General features: G+C 36.0%; 1 protein-coding gene across 1 annotated transcript; it reads right to left on the bottom strand.

Annotated features, from left to right (window-relative positions):
- Nucleotides 1-5,952: 5,952 nt before the first annotated feature.
- On the bottom strand, nt 5,953-6,829 carry LOC111912106 (RING-H2 finger protein ATL72). Its single transcript, XM_042897488.2, has 2 exons — nt 6,303-6,829; nt 5,953-6,213 (listed from the first exon to the last, which is right to left on the bottom strand). The coding sequence occupies exons 1-2, from the start codon at nt 6,600-6,602 to the stop codon at nt 6,169-6,171; spliced, it is 345 nt and encodes a 114-aa protein (XP_042753422.1). The 5' UTR covers nt 6,603-6,829; the 3' UTR covers nt 5,953-6,168.
- Nucleotides 6,830-17,262: the final 10,433 nt, after the last annotated feature.

The following is a 17,262-nucleotide window of genomic DNA, read 5'->3' as shown; positions in this document are numbered from 1 at the left end:
TAGGACATCCACATTGTGGGATTGAAAATATTGTTTTAGCCGCCTGACAGCATATACCAGGGTGAGGACCCGTTTCTCTAAGGTCGGGTAATTAACCTCTGGCCCTTGCAAGGCCCTACTCACAAAGTGGATGGGGACCTATTTTCCTCCCCTTTCCGCCACTAACACGGAGGAGATAACTTCTTTCGAAGCGGCTAAATACATCTATAGTGTCTCCCTTTGTAGTAGGCAAGCGAGCGCTGGTAGTTGGTGTAAGGCGTCTTTCAGTCGTTGCAACTCTTCGTCTACTTTTTCTGTCCATTTGAACTGCTTTTTATCTAAGCACCCTTTGAGGGTTTGGTACAGGGGAAGTGCATTTTCTGTTAATTTGGTGATGAATCTTCCCAATGTCGTTTGCCTACCATTGATCTCTTGTGCAACCTTGAGGTTGTAAGGAGTTTTCGACTCCAGGAACTCTTGGATTTTGGTAGGATTGGGCAGAATCCCTTCCTTGGATATTTGATACCTAAGGAATTGACCTTCCTCTACACTGAATTTACATTTAGCCGGGTTTAACCTCATTAGTGCTTTAGGTAGCATTTTAAAAGTTTCTTCCACATCATGGAGTAGAGTTTCTTCCTTACGACTCTTGATTATGTAATCAACATAGACCTCGATATTTCTGCCGATTTGATCAGTGGATATCTTGTCCATTAGTCTATGATATGTAGTGCCCGATTTTTTGAGTCCGAACGACATTTCCTGGTAGCAGAAAGTGCCTTTTCTCAGTATGAAAGGTTGTTTTCGCCTCGTCCTCTTGTTTCATCTATACCTGATGATAGCCTTTGTACGCGTCAAGGAAACATTTGATCTGAAACCCTTCAAGCGATTGGACTTTCTTAACTATCTCCGGAAGGGGATAACAATCCTTTGGACAAGCATTATTAAGGTCTGAGTAATCAATGCACATTCTCCATGATCCATTGGCTTTCTTTACCATAACAGGATTTGCTATCCATGTCGGGAACATTACTTCCCTGAGTATGGCAACACTTACTAGGTTGGCTACTTCTGCATTTATAGCCTTGTTCCGGTCTTCCGCATGAACCCTCTTTCTTTGTATGATAGGATTGCTTCCCGGCGTGATATTGACACTATGGTCTATAACCTGTCGATCAACACCTTTCAAATCTGTTGGATTCTAGGAGAAAACAGTGGAATATTGCTTCAGGAGGGCTACCAGTCGTGCCTTAGTCTTGCCTGATAGGTGAGTGCCAATTCACATGAGCTGCTCTGGGTATTTCACGTTTATTTGTTGTTGTTAGGTGGAACATCCCTCCTTCGACTTATTTGGTGATCGCACCAACTTGGGAGTAGCTATAATCTGATGGCAGTGCTGTGTCCTGGTGTTTGTGGTGATGATTGTTGCTGATCCCTGGCGTGTGCTAAATTTAACTATGTCGTGTATCGTTGATCGCACGAACTATAGTAGGGAGATTGGTGACCGTCAAAGTAGAATATTGTGTTCTGCTGGAAACCGGATTACAGAGAATTCGATTGTTCTTGTGATTCTGTCCCTTTCGTCATGACTAACCAACATTAAGGGTAGCCAGATAGTGCCCAATGGCCACAAGTTGTTCGGTGAACCCCACCAGCGGTCCTCCAATTGGGTGCCTTAGCCCCTCCTTCCATGCCTCTGGTAGTTTCCTGAAACAATTCTCATAGAGTATGTCGGAGCAACTACCCCTGTCAGTGTATATTCGATGGATTTTCGTATGACGAATTAATCTAGATATAAGGAGTGGATCTCGCGGATCCCAGTTCAATGACCTAGGATCGCTGCTCGAAGGACTAATATTGAGTAGATTTCTCAAGAGCACCTCTATCTCTTCCTCTGCTTGGGTGAGTTGTGTTTCTCTTATGGGACTTAGAGATAGTGAGTACCTTGTTGCCATCATACGGAGGATCCTGCAGCAGATCGGTATGCGGTATCACTATCTGAGGCAGCGAACCTTCCATCAACGGTTTCCGGAAACTACTCTGGAGTACTGGCTCTACAATTTCTACTGTAATCGGCAGGACCTGTGCCATTAGCACCTGTATTGGGGCATGTGTTCCATACTCGCGGTGGTGGTCATTGTTTACCATCACCGGTATTTTGAATACATATTCTACTGCCATCCTATATGATGTTGGGTTTAGATCCCCCTTTTGCAGAGAACCAATGTCGTCTATTGGCTGTATCACTCTGAGGATACATCCGGATGGCGCCAAATGTTGTGACATGCTCAGCATGGAATTAGATGCTTGTAGATGGGTTTGTCCTGGAGTTTTTTCTATGAACACAACATAGAAGAATCGTTAAAGCACAACCGGGGGTTCTCCCGAGACGTAAACACTATCATTTTACAAGGAAAGAGTTAGAGATTTTTCAAATACAAAATTCTTATGAACTCACCAACTTAATTGTTGACACTTTTCAAAACTACTTGTATTCTAAGGAAACCGTTAAATAGGTAACAACAAGGCTTTTGGGGATGGGACATTACGACGTCATATTATTCATTTTTGTCGTTATAGTGAATTGGTTTGAAACATACAATACATGGTAACATTGTGACAATTTTAATTATATTTATGATGGTTGTGTTTGCTTTGATCACTATTGTACATTATGTTCTGATATTATTCGTGAAGTCATCCACCGCCAGATGTTTCCGCCATCCTGGTTTGGGGGTGTGACATGTTACAACTCTCCCCCATTTGAATCAGATTTTGTTCTCAAAATCCACTACTGTAAATAACTCGATTTAATGCTCCTTAATCCCCTCTTCAGTTTCCCACATTTATTCGGAACCTTTCTGGTGTTTCCATTGCACCTTGACCAAACCAATCACCTTGTTGTGCAAGGTTTTCGTCTTCATGTCGATAATAGCAATCAGTCTCTTTATATAATTCAGACGTTCATCAACCTAGATGTCATCCAAGGGTACCACTGCAGAATCATCAGCTAAACACTTCGGCAACTGAGAAACATGAAAAGTGTTGTGGATCTAATTAACCTCCACAAGAAGATCCAATCGATATGCAACCTTGCCAACCTAGGCAATAACCTTAAAAGGACCAATGAATCTGGAACCCAAATTGCCCCGCTTTCGAAACAGGATGACACCCTTCCATGGTAACACCTTCAGAAGTACGAAATCCCCAACCTAGAACTTGAGAATGGAATAACGCCAATTAGCATAGCTCTTATGTCTACTCTACGCAGTCCACAATCTATCATGCACCAGTTGTATCATTTATGTAGTGTTGAGCACTACCTTAGTGCTCATCACTTGCTCACCAACCTCACTCCAGCAAATCAGGTTCTGACATTTCCTCCCATAGAGAAAGTCAACGGGAGGCATACAAATGTTGGCGTGATAGTTGTTGTTGTAAGACAATTCAACTAAAAGAAGGTAGGTATCCTAGCCCCCACTAAAATCCAAAAGTCACGCCTAAAACATATCCTCAAGAGTATGAATGGTCCGCTCACTTTGGCCATCGATCTAAGGGTGGTAAGAAGTATCAAAGAGTAGCTGACTACCCAACTCCTCATGAGACTTCCTCCAGAATGTGGAAGTAAAATGCACATCACAGTCTGAAACAACAGAAACCGGAACTCGATGCCGGGAAACCACCTACTTCATGTAGATCTCGACTAACTTCTCGGCTGATGGACTTTCCTATTAAAATCAAGGATTACTACCATAATGGATGATTGATGAATATCAAAGAGAATCCTATTAAAATCAAATTTCGACCCCAAACTCAACCTTTGAATAGAAACAATGATTTATCAACATATGAGGCTATTTATGATGTCCTCAAGCAATGTTTTAAGTCAATATATAACAAAATCAATACATATGGCCTTTAAATGATCAATAACACGAAACTATGGTTCTTAGGTTTTTGATCTTACTAATGGACTCATATACGATCCTATTTTCATTATATTATAAAAATCCCTAGGCATGGGTCTTTACCATCACCAACAATCACACTCTATTAATGAAATCCCGACACCTTGTTCTCGAGACCATCTTAAGGAGAGAAGATACTGCAAATGAACAAAACTAAAAAGAAAAAAAATTATCTTATTCCTCATATTTTTTTTTTTGAAGGAATTGTAAAGAAGTGAAGAGAATATAAGGGATGCTTTTCTCTCCTAATCTCCCTCCTAAATGTGATGGATTGGGGGGGGGGGGGGGGGGGGGGGGGGGGGGGGCGGGGAAGTAGACGTAAGGGTGTGTTTGTTTACGGATTTTGAATAAGGGTTTACCTTTTTCTATTTCATTTCTTTCTAAGCTGGGAACATCAAATTACAATTTTTTTCTCCCTTTCTTTTTTCTCTCCATATTTTCTCTCTCTCTCTCTCTCTCTCCCCCCCCCCCCCCCCCCCCCCCCCGGCTCTTTTTTTTTTTTTTTTTCATTTACTAAAACTCGGGAACTAGGTGTAAGATTAACATCTTCGTCTATATTTTCTCTCATATTTGTGATTTTGACCAAAAAGAAAACTAGAGTTCCTTTTCTATCCGTATCTATATTGGGTTGCGGCTTAGCTTGTTGCTCGTTTATTCGTTATATCTATGTAAAACTTTCTTCTATTTTTATATTAATGAAATCTAAGTAATTAAAGTTAACTATATCTATTATAATAAAACCATAAGATGAAAACTAAACCCCATGCTATATAGGCTTAGAGGGTGTTTGGAATTGTTTTTCATAAAGATTTTTTGGACTTTTTGCTTTTTTGTTTTTTTAAAAGTTAAAAGTTTGAAAATGTGTAATCTAAAAGTCCTTTTAAAATGACCTTTTGCAAGTAGAAAAATAAGTGGTTTGTGACTTTTGGCTTTTTAACATTTTCTCCCTCAAAAGTTTATCAAAACACATTTTAAATCTTCCTTTTAGCAAAAGTTATAAATCAACATGTTATTTTGTTGAAAAAGATTTTTTAGACTAAAAAACAATCTCAAACACCCCTTACTACCTTCAGCTTTTGTTCAGCTTTTGTTTAATGGTTCCAATAACCCGCAAGGCACCAACATTCGCATTGTTGGTCTATATGTGTAACAAATATGTTCGATATTAATATTGTGCTTATTGGTTTTATTTTGTTAAATTCTAAATGATAATTTGAAAGATCCATGTTTATTTAAAGGAGAGTTTTAAAAAAGGATAGTTTATTAATCTTATATGTAAAAAAATTTATTTTTGATTGAACAAATTAATACAAAAAGTTAAAAGGTTATTATCTATCGAAATTTCCTACAAAAAAATAAAAAGACACGGTTACTATTTTTGTAATATTACTACTACATATGGACCATATATATATATATATATATATATATATATATATATATATATATATATATATATATATATATATATATATATATATATATATATATATATATATATATATATATATATATATATATATATATATATATATATATATATATATATATATATATATATATATATATATATATATATATATATAAATTTTTCTTTTCTTACTATTATACAATGACAATTTCTGTAATTTTACCATTACATGATGACCATCTCTATTACCCATCTCTGATTTGCCGCTATATGACAATTTTTGTAATTTTGTTTTTCACTATTTCACAGCGACATTTGTGTATGTTTACCATCAAATATGAATCATTTCTATAATTTTTATTTCCTACCATTAATGGGAGACATTTTCGGTAATTTTACTATTACGTACATAGAAATCAATTCTATACAAAGTTATCTTTATGAACAAGCAATAGTTTTTATAATTAAATTCGTTAATTACATATTAGTTTTAGTTATTTAAGATTTAAGAAATTCAAAATCAATTGGGAACTATCATTGTGATTTGAAAGGTTTTTTCTTTTCTAAACCATTTACTCAAGGGAAGTATGAATTTGTTAGCTAAATTAGTATATTAATAAAAACAATATACATGTACTAAAAAGGTGTTCGATAAAAAGCTAAAGATCGATGATTTACAAAAGCAGCTTTGACAATGAAATATGTAAAAACGTCACCTCTACAAGCTAAAGCATCTACCATAACCCATTATTGTCAATGGAGTTCTTTCACACCATGAAATCAATAACCACACTATCATATTCACCCTGATTAACACCTACTCGATTGCCTCCGGGTGGCAAAGCCACTAAATGCCTACAATTCGGGCACGACATATGATCAACCAACCACTTATCAACACACTTGACATGAAACTCATGGTTACATTCAGGCAACACTCTTACCTTTTCTCCATCTACAAAGTCTCCTAGACAGATAGAGCACTCGGTTGCTAGAATCTCTGATCCTGACCTAAAAACTTCCACAGGAATCTTCTTTATGGAATGTTTATCGGTAGTAGTTGCTGCTTCTAAAGATTCACGCCTATTTCGCAAAGCATATTGTATAACTGAGTTCAGTACAAGTGCAGCTACAAGTGCACATAACAAGGCTGCTAGAACTACAATAGTGTTTGTATCAAAACCGGTTTGGCCAGGTTCGGAAGAGTCTGTAGTGTTGTTGGTTTGTGGAATCGAGGAGGACATAATTATAACTAACTTGGTCAGTTATATAATTTGTAGGGAATTAAATCAAGTTAGAGCTTAATGAAGTGGTGTTTGTATGGAATAAAAAGGATGTGATAAAGATAAAAGGATATTCTGCTGACCTAATTATAAATAGTTAAATATTAATTAGATGGAGTTGTACTACCAAATCCATTAAGACATTTGTGAATGTGACATATGGCTCTCTAGAAACCAAATACTAAAAAAAAAAAAAAAAAAAAAAAAAAAAAAAAAAAAAAAAGAACGTGTAACATCTTAACTAGAAAAATTCGTCAGATTAGAACCGAAGGCTTTCAATTTACCAAATGGGTAGTCCACATGTTAAACTTAACAAATATCTTTTATCATTTTTATGTACTTGAAACAAAGGCAACAGTTAGTGACAAGTTTTTATAATTAAAAATTTGGATTATGATACCCTCGTGGAATTTAATTATGAATTTCTTTTATCCGGCCACAGAACATTTTAATATAAATAATGAAATAGTCAAACTTTATATATTTGGCTAAATACAAAATAGGATATGTAAGCATCAAGAAGAATAGAACCGTTTAATTCCATGACGTGGGACACATGATATTATAGACTTTAAAAAAGTGATATATGACTCGAGAAATGAACCAAATAAGTCAAACCACGAGTGTAAGATACTAATTCCTTCTGGTATTGTCATCACATTAATGCCTTCTGGTATGGTCATCACGAGAGCTTCTGTGGTCTATGTGGCCACTAACCACAAATGTGAATACCATCTCATAGTGTTAATGGTGGCTAGTGGTGGAACACTTTCGTGGTCATATGTGGTGAGGAGCACGAATCACCACACCCAATCAGCTTCATTCTCTCTCTATTCCTCTCTATCTCTCTCTCTACCTTTTTCCATCTCTCTCTACAATTTAATTAATTAAAAAATATATATATTTTATTTTAATAATCAAAAAATATGATGGATATAATGGTCAATATCCCAATCTTTTAGTGGTAGCTAGTGGTGATTATGTGGCACCCACCACTATAATGGTTAGTGGTGGGTATAACGGATGGCCTAAGATACGTTTATGTTAATGAAATACGTATATAAATCATGAATGTAAGATACTCTGATCGTGTTTGGCATTAAATTCAATATATAAATACGTTTATACGTTTTAATATATATGTACATAATAATAATAATAATAATAATAATAATAATAATAATAATAATACATATTATTTAATTGCCCCCAACAACATACACACATAGATGACGCAACATACACACATAGATGAAGTCGGTGGACGTAGCTATGATTTTGTTTTAGAATACACCAAATAATTTACAAAAATATTAACGAATAAAAGTTTACTTTAAAAGAAAAAAAAATATGACAATATACGCATGAGGGGCGTTGAGGAAAGGGGGGGGGGGGGGGGGGGGGGGGTAATGGGCAGTTGCACACGGCTCAATTTTTTTATTATATATTTTTATTTAAAAATAAAAGACTTATAATAACGATAAGGACCCTTTTTTCTGGCTCGTCCTGGGCCTTTGAGGATATTTAATTTCTCAGGACCGACCTTGAATATACGCATTCTAAAGTAAATTGTTTATTTAAGTTGCACACGACGTTCTCTTACGTCATTAAACTAATCTAAAACATACTCAATTTAGCGATATCATATGTGAAGAACGAGACTATCAACAATAATACATATAATACAACATGCAAATAATTAATTTATAACAAGAAGTAATAATCTAAATTATTAGAAGCCTACGATGAAATTAATATATAATGAAAATAAAAAACAATAATGAAGTAATTAAGTAATTAATATAATAGGAAAAAAAATTAATATACTAAGTTGATTGGTTGCCTGATGAATAACGATTAACGAAAAAAAACAACAATGAGCGAAGTATTCAAAAAGCAAAGGGCAGCATAAATTCAGCAAAATGTATTTAATCGTCAAAGTGAAAGTCTTTGTATTCTCTAAACAAAAACTACGAAAGAATCCTACGTTGCGTGTGTTGGAGTTGTGGGGTTGGAGCGTATTCCATAGTCTTTTATTATAAAACAGGAAATAACAACAAAACTTTACAAATACCGGCTATAATTTTTCCCATGAAGTAGGCAGGATCTAATCAAAAGAAAAAAAAACAAATATATAAAACGTTTGCATATAAACACAACTAATTTTAGCATTGTGAGAATGGCTTTTTTTGGAATGAGAAGAATAAATCCCATTCTGATACTACTGAATTGTATTCTTGGTTTTTCAGTTCACACAAACAACATCTGCAAACAACAAAAGTACATATTGACTATATAAATAATCAAACTTACATAATAATGGAAAGAACGCAGAATAAAAAAGTCAATCCCGAGCATATCCATGAAAAAACTCATTCAAGAGTTTTGTTAAACACCATGCTTACAACGAAAGTGTTTACAAAGAAACCATTTATATTAAAAAAAAAAGTTAAACTTGAATAAGATGAGTTACCAAATGTTCTTGTAGACCTAAAGCCTTATAATGCCTTTCAGTGACCAAAACGCCCTTCAAGCCTTCAAGGAGATACTAATATTAGTAAAAGTATCTCGTCACAGACCAATTGAAACCAAAGATTTCGTTCCAGAAAAAAGAATCTTATATTTGGCGTAATATAACCCAGAGGGTTGGCTTTCATTATATATAACATAATTACAACTGAAGATCCTAATTATATGGATCTGATAATACAACAATGTTTATCTTGTATTTAGAACAACCTTATCAACACGTCTATTATCTTTACATTCCCCCTCAATCTTGACTGTTACTAGGTTAAGATTGTAACGCAATTTCTCCAGAGTGCTCCGTGTTGTAGGCTTTGTGAGTCCATCAGCAACTTGATCATTTGAAGATATAAAACGAACATCCAACGCCCCATCGCTACCTTCTCTCTAACAAAATGGAAATCAACTTCTATATGCTTGGTTCGAGCATGAAACACTGGATTTGCTGTCAAATAGGTAGCTCCCAAGTTGTCACACCAAAGAACTGGTGCTCGTGTCTGGCAAAGTCTTAACTCTTTAAGTAAATGTTGTATCCAGGTTGCTTCTGCAGTTCCATTTGCCAATGCCTTGTATTCTGCTTCTGTACTAGATCGTGACACGGTTGGTTGTTTTCGTGAGCTCCATGAAATGAGATTAGGCCCTAAAAACACTGCAAAACCTCCGGTAGATCTTCTAGAATCCAGGCATCCAGCCCAATCTGCATCAGTAAAAATACTCAACAATGTGGAATAGGACCTTTTTATATGAAGCCCTGTAGACATCGTGTCTTTAACATATCGCAGTATTCGTTTTACAGCTTCCCAATGAACATCTGTAGGCTTAGAAAGATATTGACACACCTTATTAACAGGAAAAGAAAGGTCCGGTCTTGTTAGGGTAAGATACTGTAAACCACCTACCATACTTCTATACTTGAAAGTATCTTCTTCATTCAAGAATTTTCCAGAGTGTCGATCTAGCTTATCTGTGAGTAACATTGGAGTTGAGACGCCTTTACAATTCTCCATATTCATTCGATGAAGTAAATCAGAAGCATATTTGCGTTGTAGCAAAGTTATTCCCCCTGAATTGTGAAGGACCTCAATTCCCAAGAAATACTTCAATTGCCCAAGGTCCTTGATAGGAAACGAGAGAGCCAAAGCACGTATTAACTTATCTATAGCTGCTTGGGAGGAGCCAAAAATGATAATATCATCAACATAGACAAGCATATAAATGGAAACTACATCATTTATAAGTATAAAAAGAGACATATCAGCTTTAGAAGAGTGGAAACCAAGATGATGTAGCTTATCACGAAGACGAGAGAACCAAGCCCGTGGCGATTGCTTCAGTCCGTAAAGGGCCTTGTGAAGTTTACAGACATAATGAGGAGTGAAAGTATCCTCAAAACCAGGTGGCTGTTGCATATAAACCTCCTCTTCTAAGAAACCATGAAGGAAAGCATTGTTGACATCTATTTGCCTTAGATGCCAACCACGTGAGACAGCCAGAGAAAGGACTAGTCGTATTGTTGCAGGTTTGAAAACCGGGCTAAACGTGTCCTGATAATCAATCCCATACTGTTGTGTGAAACCCCTTGCGACCAAGCGAGCTTTATACTTATCAATAGAGCCATCTGGATTTTGCTTTAATTTAAACACCCATTTACACCCAACAATATTAACACCCTTGGGCCTGGGAACGAGAGACCATGTTTTGTTTTGCTGTAATGCCGAGAATTCAGAATTCATGGCGGTTATCCAGGCAGGGTCTTTCATAGCCACACGGTAAGAGGTAGGTGTAATAGCCGCAAAAGCTCGTTTGGTGGGGTCATATCGAATAGTGTCATCCATAAATTTCTTTGGAAACATCTTACCAGCTTGTCCTTTAGTGCGAACACCAACAGGAGACTCATCTAAAGCAGCCATAGGAATAGGAGAAATAGGTGCAACTGGTGACTGAGCTTCTGGCTGCTGTAGCAGGGATGAATCCAGATCTGAAGGAGATGAGTTTGATATCGACGGTGTTGCTGGTGAGTGAACCGGCATGGGCTGAGCTGGCTGAGCAGGAGAGACCGACACATGTGGCTGCTCCAGAGATATACATGGCAATAAAGATGATTCCTGCACTGGTGATGTCTTGTCTTGAGGTGGTGTCACAGTAACTGCATCACAATCATTAGATAACAAAAGAGACAAGTCATAGTTTCGCATATGATCATTTACAATTGCCGGTTCAGTTTGAGGAAAGGATACAGGATCAGTTTCTGGGGGTGAGATAACGGAATTTGGAGTGGAAGCAAAAGGGAAACGATGCTCATCAAAGACAACATCACGCGATATATAGATCCTACCAGTGGTTCTGTCCAGACACTTGTAACCTTTATGGATATAACTATACCCTAAGAAAACACACAGAGTTGATTGAAAACTGAGCTTACGTGTATTATATTTTCTTAAGCTGGGCCAACATGCACAACCAAAAACACGAAGAAATGAATAATCAGGATGAATTTTTAAAAGTCGTGTAATGGGTGTGGTATTACCAATAGTACGACTGGGCATGCGATTTATTAAATAACACGTCGTCAAGAAGGCTTCATTCCAAAAACGAAGGGGGAGAGATGAATGTGCTAAAAGAGCAAGACCTGTTTCGACTATGTGTCAGTGTTTTCATTCGGCCACTCCGTTTTGAGGGGATGTATGTGGACAAGAAACCCGATGAGCTATGCCTATTTTTTGAAAGTATTGGTGTAATTTATGATATTCACCGCCCCAATCAGACTGAACACAACGAATTTTTGTGTTTAAGAGACGTTCTACATGATTCTGAAAAGTGTAAAAAACTTGCTCAACATCATATTTGTGTTTGATAAAATAAATCCAAGTGTATCGGCTATAATCATCCACAAAACTAACATAATATTTAAAACCTCCATTGGACACTTGAGCGGGTCCCCAAACATCAGTATGCACTAGTTCAAGAGGAAAAGTAGAAACACGAACAAAATTATTATAAGGAAGTTGATGACTTTTAGCACGTTGACAAGCATCACAAACAGCTGACTCATTATGAAAAGAACGACCTAACTTATTAGAATTCAAAATTGTCTTGACAATTGTTGAAGTGGGATGACCCAGACGCTTATGCCATTGAGGGGTGGAGACCTTGACACTTGACAGACTGTGATGCTGCTGAAGACTTCTGAAACGACTCACAGGAATGGGATAGAGACCTCCTTTTCTTCTACCGAATAGAAGAATTTTCTTCGTGGCTATGTCCTTAACAAAAAAAACATTAGGATAAAGTTCAATGAAAACACGATTAACAGAAGCGAGTCGTTGAGCAGACAAAAGATGTTTACTAATATGAGGAACATGTAGAACATTTTTAAGAACAAGAGGTCTACTTGAACCGAGAATTATTGAATGACCAATATGTGAAATAGACAAACCTGCACCATTTGCTACTTGCACTTGATCTTTCCCTTGATAACGATCTTAAACAGTAAGCCGATCCAGGTCACTAGTCAGATGATCAGTTGATCCGCAATCTAAAAACCAATTTGGATCTTGATTGTGTCTTCCTGTCATCACACTGTTCCCACTATGATAGTCTTCAGATTGATAAGCATGATTAAATCGGTTTCTGCAAGTGAGAGCCGTATGACCTGGTATGCCACAAACCTGGCAGCGTGGTCCTCCACCATTCCGACCACGACCACGGCCTCTTCCACGGCCACCTCCTCCTCTATAGTTGCCCCGCTGATTGAAATTATTATTATTACCATTATTGTTACTGTAACTGCGACGAGGTGCATTGTTATTGTTGGTTGATACTTGTCGAGAAGCAGCGTTAGCAGAGGATGTGAATTCAACGGTGTTTCCTATGGCAGCAGCTTGAGCTTCATGCGCTATTAAGTAGGAATAAAATTCAGGTAATGTTACCTTTCGCTCATTGCTCAGGACGGTAATTGCGGTAAACAAATCACTATGTTCGGGCCCTAGTCCTGCCAGCATATACCCAATCACTTCTTCATCATTCATTGGCTAACCAATATTTGCCATTGTATCAGCAAATCCGCTCATTTTCTGATAGTACTCAGCAGCAGTCATGTCCCCCTTCCTTGTTGTTAAGAGCTAAGTGCGGAGTTGAATTGAATTACCGCGATGCTGGGCAGAAAACATTGTGTGGAGTGATGTCCACAATTGTTGGGCAGTGATGGTACATCGAATAAGCTGAGGGAGGACTTCCTCAGTCATGGAGGATAACAGACCTCCGATCACAGCCTGATCTTGGATGACCCATGTCTGGTAGTCAGGGTTAGGTGCTGTTTTAGCGGGTTCTGTTGCCTCTTTTTCGGTGGTGATGGGTTCGGTGACCACTTTTTATGGGGGAGCCGGTGTAGTGCCATCGAGATGGCCAAACAATTGCACGCCTCGTAAAATAGGGATTACCTGAGCCTTCCATAACAGAAAGTTGGTACGGGTCAATTTGCAAGATATGACAGTAGCGATGGTTGATGATTTTACAAGTGCAGACATGATGGGGAATTGAAGAGATACTCTTTGGAAGGAGACCAGAAGAGTCGGGAATAAGGTTTCAGTGCAGAGAGATCAGATGGATCGTGACTCTGATACCAAGAAAAAAGAATCTTATATTTGGCGTAATATAACCCAGAGGGTTGGCTTTCATTATATATAACATAATTACAACTGAAGATCCTAATTATATGGATCTGATAATACAACAATGTTTATCTTGTATTTAGAACAACCTTATCAACACGTCTATTATCTTTACACAACATACCAATTGAACCCCAACCAAAGTTGAAAAACATCATAAATTTGTTTGATTGCATGTAGGGATTCTTCGTTCTTCAACAGACAAAAACATTCAATAAACCATTAAACCCTTTGACTCGGTTGTGTTGAAAATACCTAGACCAAAGTAACCTCTCAATCGTTTATGTATCTGACTTTTTCCCCAACCTAGAGTAGACTTAACAAATTTTGGTTAGTAGTGTTCATTTTAAGGACTAAAACTACAACAAAACGTGCTATACGGACTATTTTTTTTTGTAAGTTGAAACTTTTATGAAAATTTGACAAAATAAAGAAAATAACCAAACTAAGAACACGCCACAACAAACTTCAATTCTCGTTTTGAGAAAATATTAAATTAAAAGAGTAGTGAAAATATTACTCCTGTAACCACTTGAAAGGTACCGGAGGTTCTCCCTCTTAGCTTTCTAATCAACGACAATTTCAAAAACTTGGCCATTTTAAGTTGTTTTAAGAACCAAATAAGGGATATGAAACTATGTAAATGAATTCCATATAACAGAAAAGGATTAAGATAAGTCACCTTTTGTTATCTGTTGTCTACCTTCATATTCCAACATGTTCTAACAAAAAAAGAGCTTCATCATCCGTTACCGTGTGATTTAGTAGCCCTAGTATCCAATGAGAGGAATTTTCACAACTTATATAGCATGAAATAGATCGCAATTTGATGACGAATAACTTGATGAGTTTATTTCACAATATATTACAAATCTAAAAAAAATCAAACACCAACAATGTAACATCTATATTGCCATATGACAGCTTCTAAAACCAAATATTTTCAAACATACCTCCAAAAGGAACACTAATGGAATCATTATGTGTCCACCAAATTTTATTGGAAAAAGCAATTATCCCCATCTACCAATCATAGCTACATAATTTCAAAACTTTGTTATTATTGTTTAAGCAAATAATAAAATTGAAAATAAACTGGATGAAATACACAGTGAAAACAAATTATTTAGATTGATGTACATGTATAGTAAATCAAGTCATATTCCTTGAAGTATTTGAGATCAAAATGAATATTATAAATGACATCAAATTTTTATTACGTCAATCTCTAGATTAACCTTTTAGTTTTCAAGTATGTATAAATACGAATGGTAGATACTTTTAACAAATAAAAAACTGATAATAATAATTTAACATTATTTTGAAGAAAACCATACCGTACAAATCATAATTTTAACCGGGTATTTTTATATTCTTTTATTTTTAATATTATTTTATTATTAAAGTGTTATTTTGGAAAAGGGTTTTCAATTTGTTAACCATGGTTTCCACAGTTAAAAATATTAAAAATTTTAAAACGGGCAAGAATATTTTTATGACAATCTGATGCATTCTAGAATTTAGATAGAGGCAGAAGTGGAACTGAAACATCATTATTTGTGTGTGTTGTGTTAGCGGTTGTGTGTAAGTGGCTTAGGTTCAACTTGATTAAAAAAATATGAAATTTACAATAGTAAGTTGCTATAGCTTGCATTTAAAATGAAAACCATTTTTGAGTTTAGTCAAATACAAAATCGCATAGCTTTATTGATTTGCTTATTACAGTCATTCTAGTTGTATTAATATTTTTTTTTACTAATGCATTGTACTTTCAAAGTACAATGCTTTAGTAAGAAGAATGATGTAAGAAAAAATCAATGAAAGTGTTGCTATTTTTTACTTGGCTAACCTCAAAAATGATATATTTTGAGTCTTGTTTACGTGGAGAATGGAATTGAATTTAATAATAATATCGAAATTTTTGAATTTTATTTATAGTTAAATATTTCTAATTCTTGTATTAATTATAATGTAACATCCCAAAATTTAAGACCAAAAATTTCGTTTTTGATTTAATAATTATAAAACCAATTGTCTGAAAACATTCATAGTGTCAACTCATATCAAAACCAATGTATAAATAGTCAAAACATATCATGATAAAACAACATCAGAGTACAACTCTCAAAGATCCCATGTGCGGGAAATCTTGGTGTGATGCGCTGCAATCATGCCAACTCCTTTCCTTTCGAAGAAGAACTACCTGAAACCAAAACTGAAAACCGTAAGCACAAATCTTAGTGAGTTCCCCCATCATACCACATACCATAAAATATACATACTGTCAGGCATATCTGGGTGCCCGACCTACTGGATTAGTGTCTAAGTCCATAACTATAATTGGTATATACTTGACCCAACCCGTCATGGTCCATTTGGGTTGCATGGCATCAGAACATTGTTGGGTTTTTGAGCATTCTAACACTCCTATGGTGTACATGCAACCCTAAATACCTTGGATCTATGTTTTCTCTATTAAACATGCAAATATGAATATCCAAGGTATTACCCTAACTAGCATACAAAAACATTGATACTTGGGTAATAAACTAGATAGAAATACATACCTTGTTGATGTAGCTTGACTCCATGTAGCTCGAGAGCCTAGTGCCCCATGTGTGACACCTCAAATGGTTCACACAATACCATGAACATTTGGAATAACCATGAGAAGAAGACACATGAACTCTAGAAATTGGCTTGCCCTCTTGTGTATATACTAGTGCCAATTTCACCAACCAATGCGGTCTTTATATAGTGTGGCTATTAGGGTTACACCATGTAACTCATGACTTTACCCATTCCTTATGCTCCATGGGTTTTAACCTCCATGGAGTATCCATGGGTCACCACATGGGTTAAACCCAACATAAGGAATCTTGGATCATAAGCCCACATATATAAGAATGAATGATTTACACAATCAATCCTCATATATTTAACTAGTCTACTTTTGATCACTAAATTAAGTCCAAATTAATTCTTGATCAATACTAATTAAATAACATGATTTCATATTAATATATTAGAACTTATAATATATTAATATGTCACAAATGTCCTCTTCTCACAAACGGTCTATCCAAATGTTCCGATGCCATGCAACCCAAATGGACCATGTCGAGTCGGGTCATGTACATACCAATTATAGTTATGGACTTAGACACTAATCCCACAGTCTCCCACTTGGATAACTCTAAAACTATTATTGGTATGTACTTGACCCGACTCGGCATGGTCCATTTGGGTTGCATGGCATCGGAACATTTGGATAGACCGTTTGTGAGAAGAGGACATTTGTGACATATTAATATATTATAAGTTCTAATATATTAATATGAAATCATGTTATTTAATTAGTATTGATCAAGAATTAATTTGGACTTAATTTAGTGATCAAAAGGAGACTAATTAAATATATGGGG

Source organism: Lactuca sativa, chromosome 8 (genome assembly GCF_002870075.4).
Source record: "Lactuca sativa cultivar Salinas chromosome 8, Lsat_Salinas_v11, whole genome shotgun sequence".
NCBI classification, from domain to species: domain Eukaryota; kingdom Viridiplantae; phylum Streptophyta; class Magnoliopsida; order Asterales; family Asteraceae; genus Lactuca; species Lactuca sativa.
This window is presented reverse-complemented; position numbering and strand designations above follow the sequence as displayed.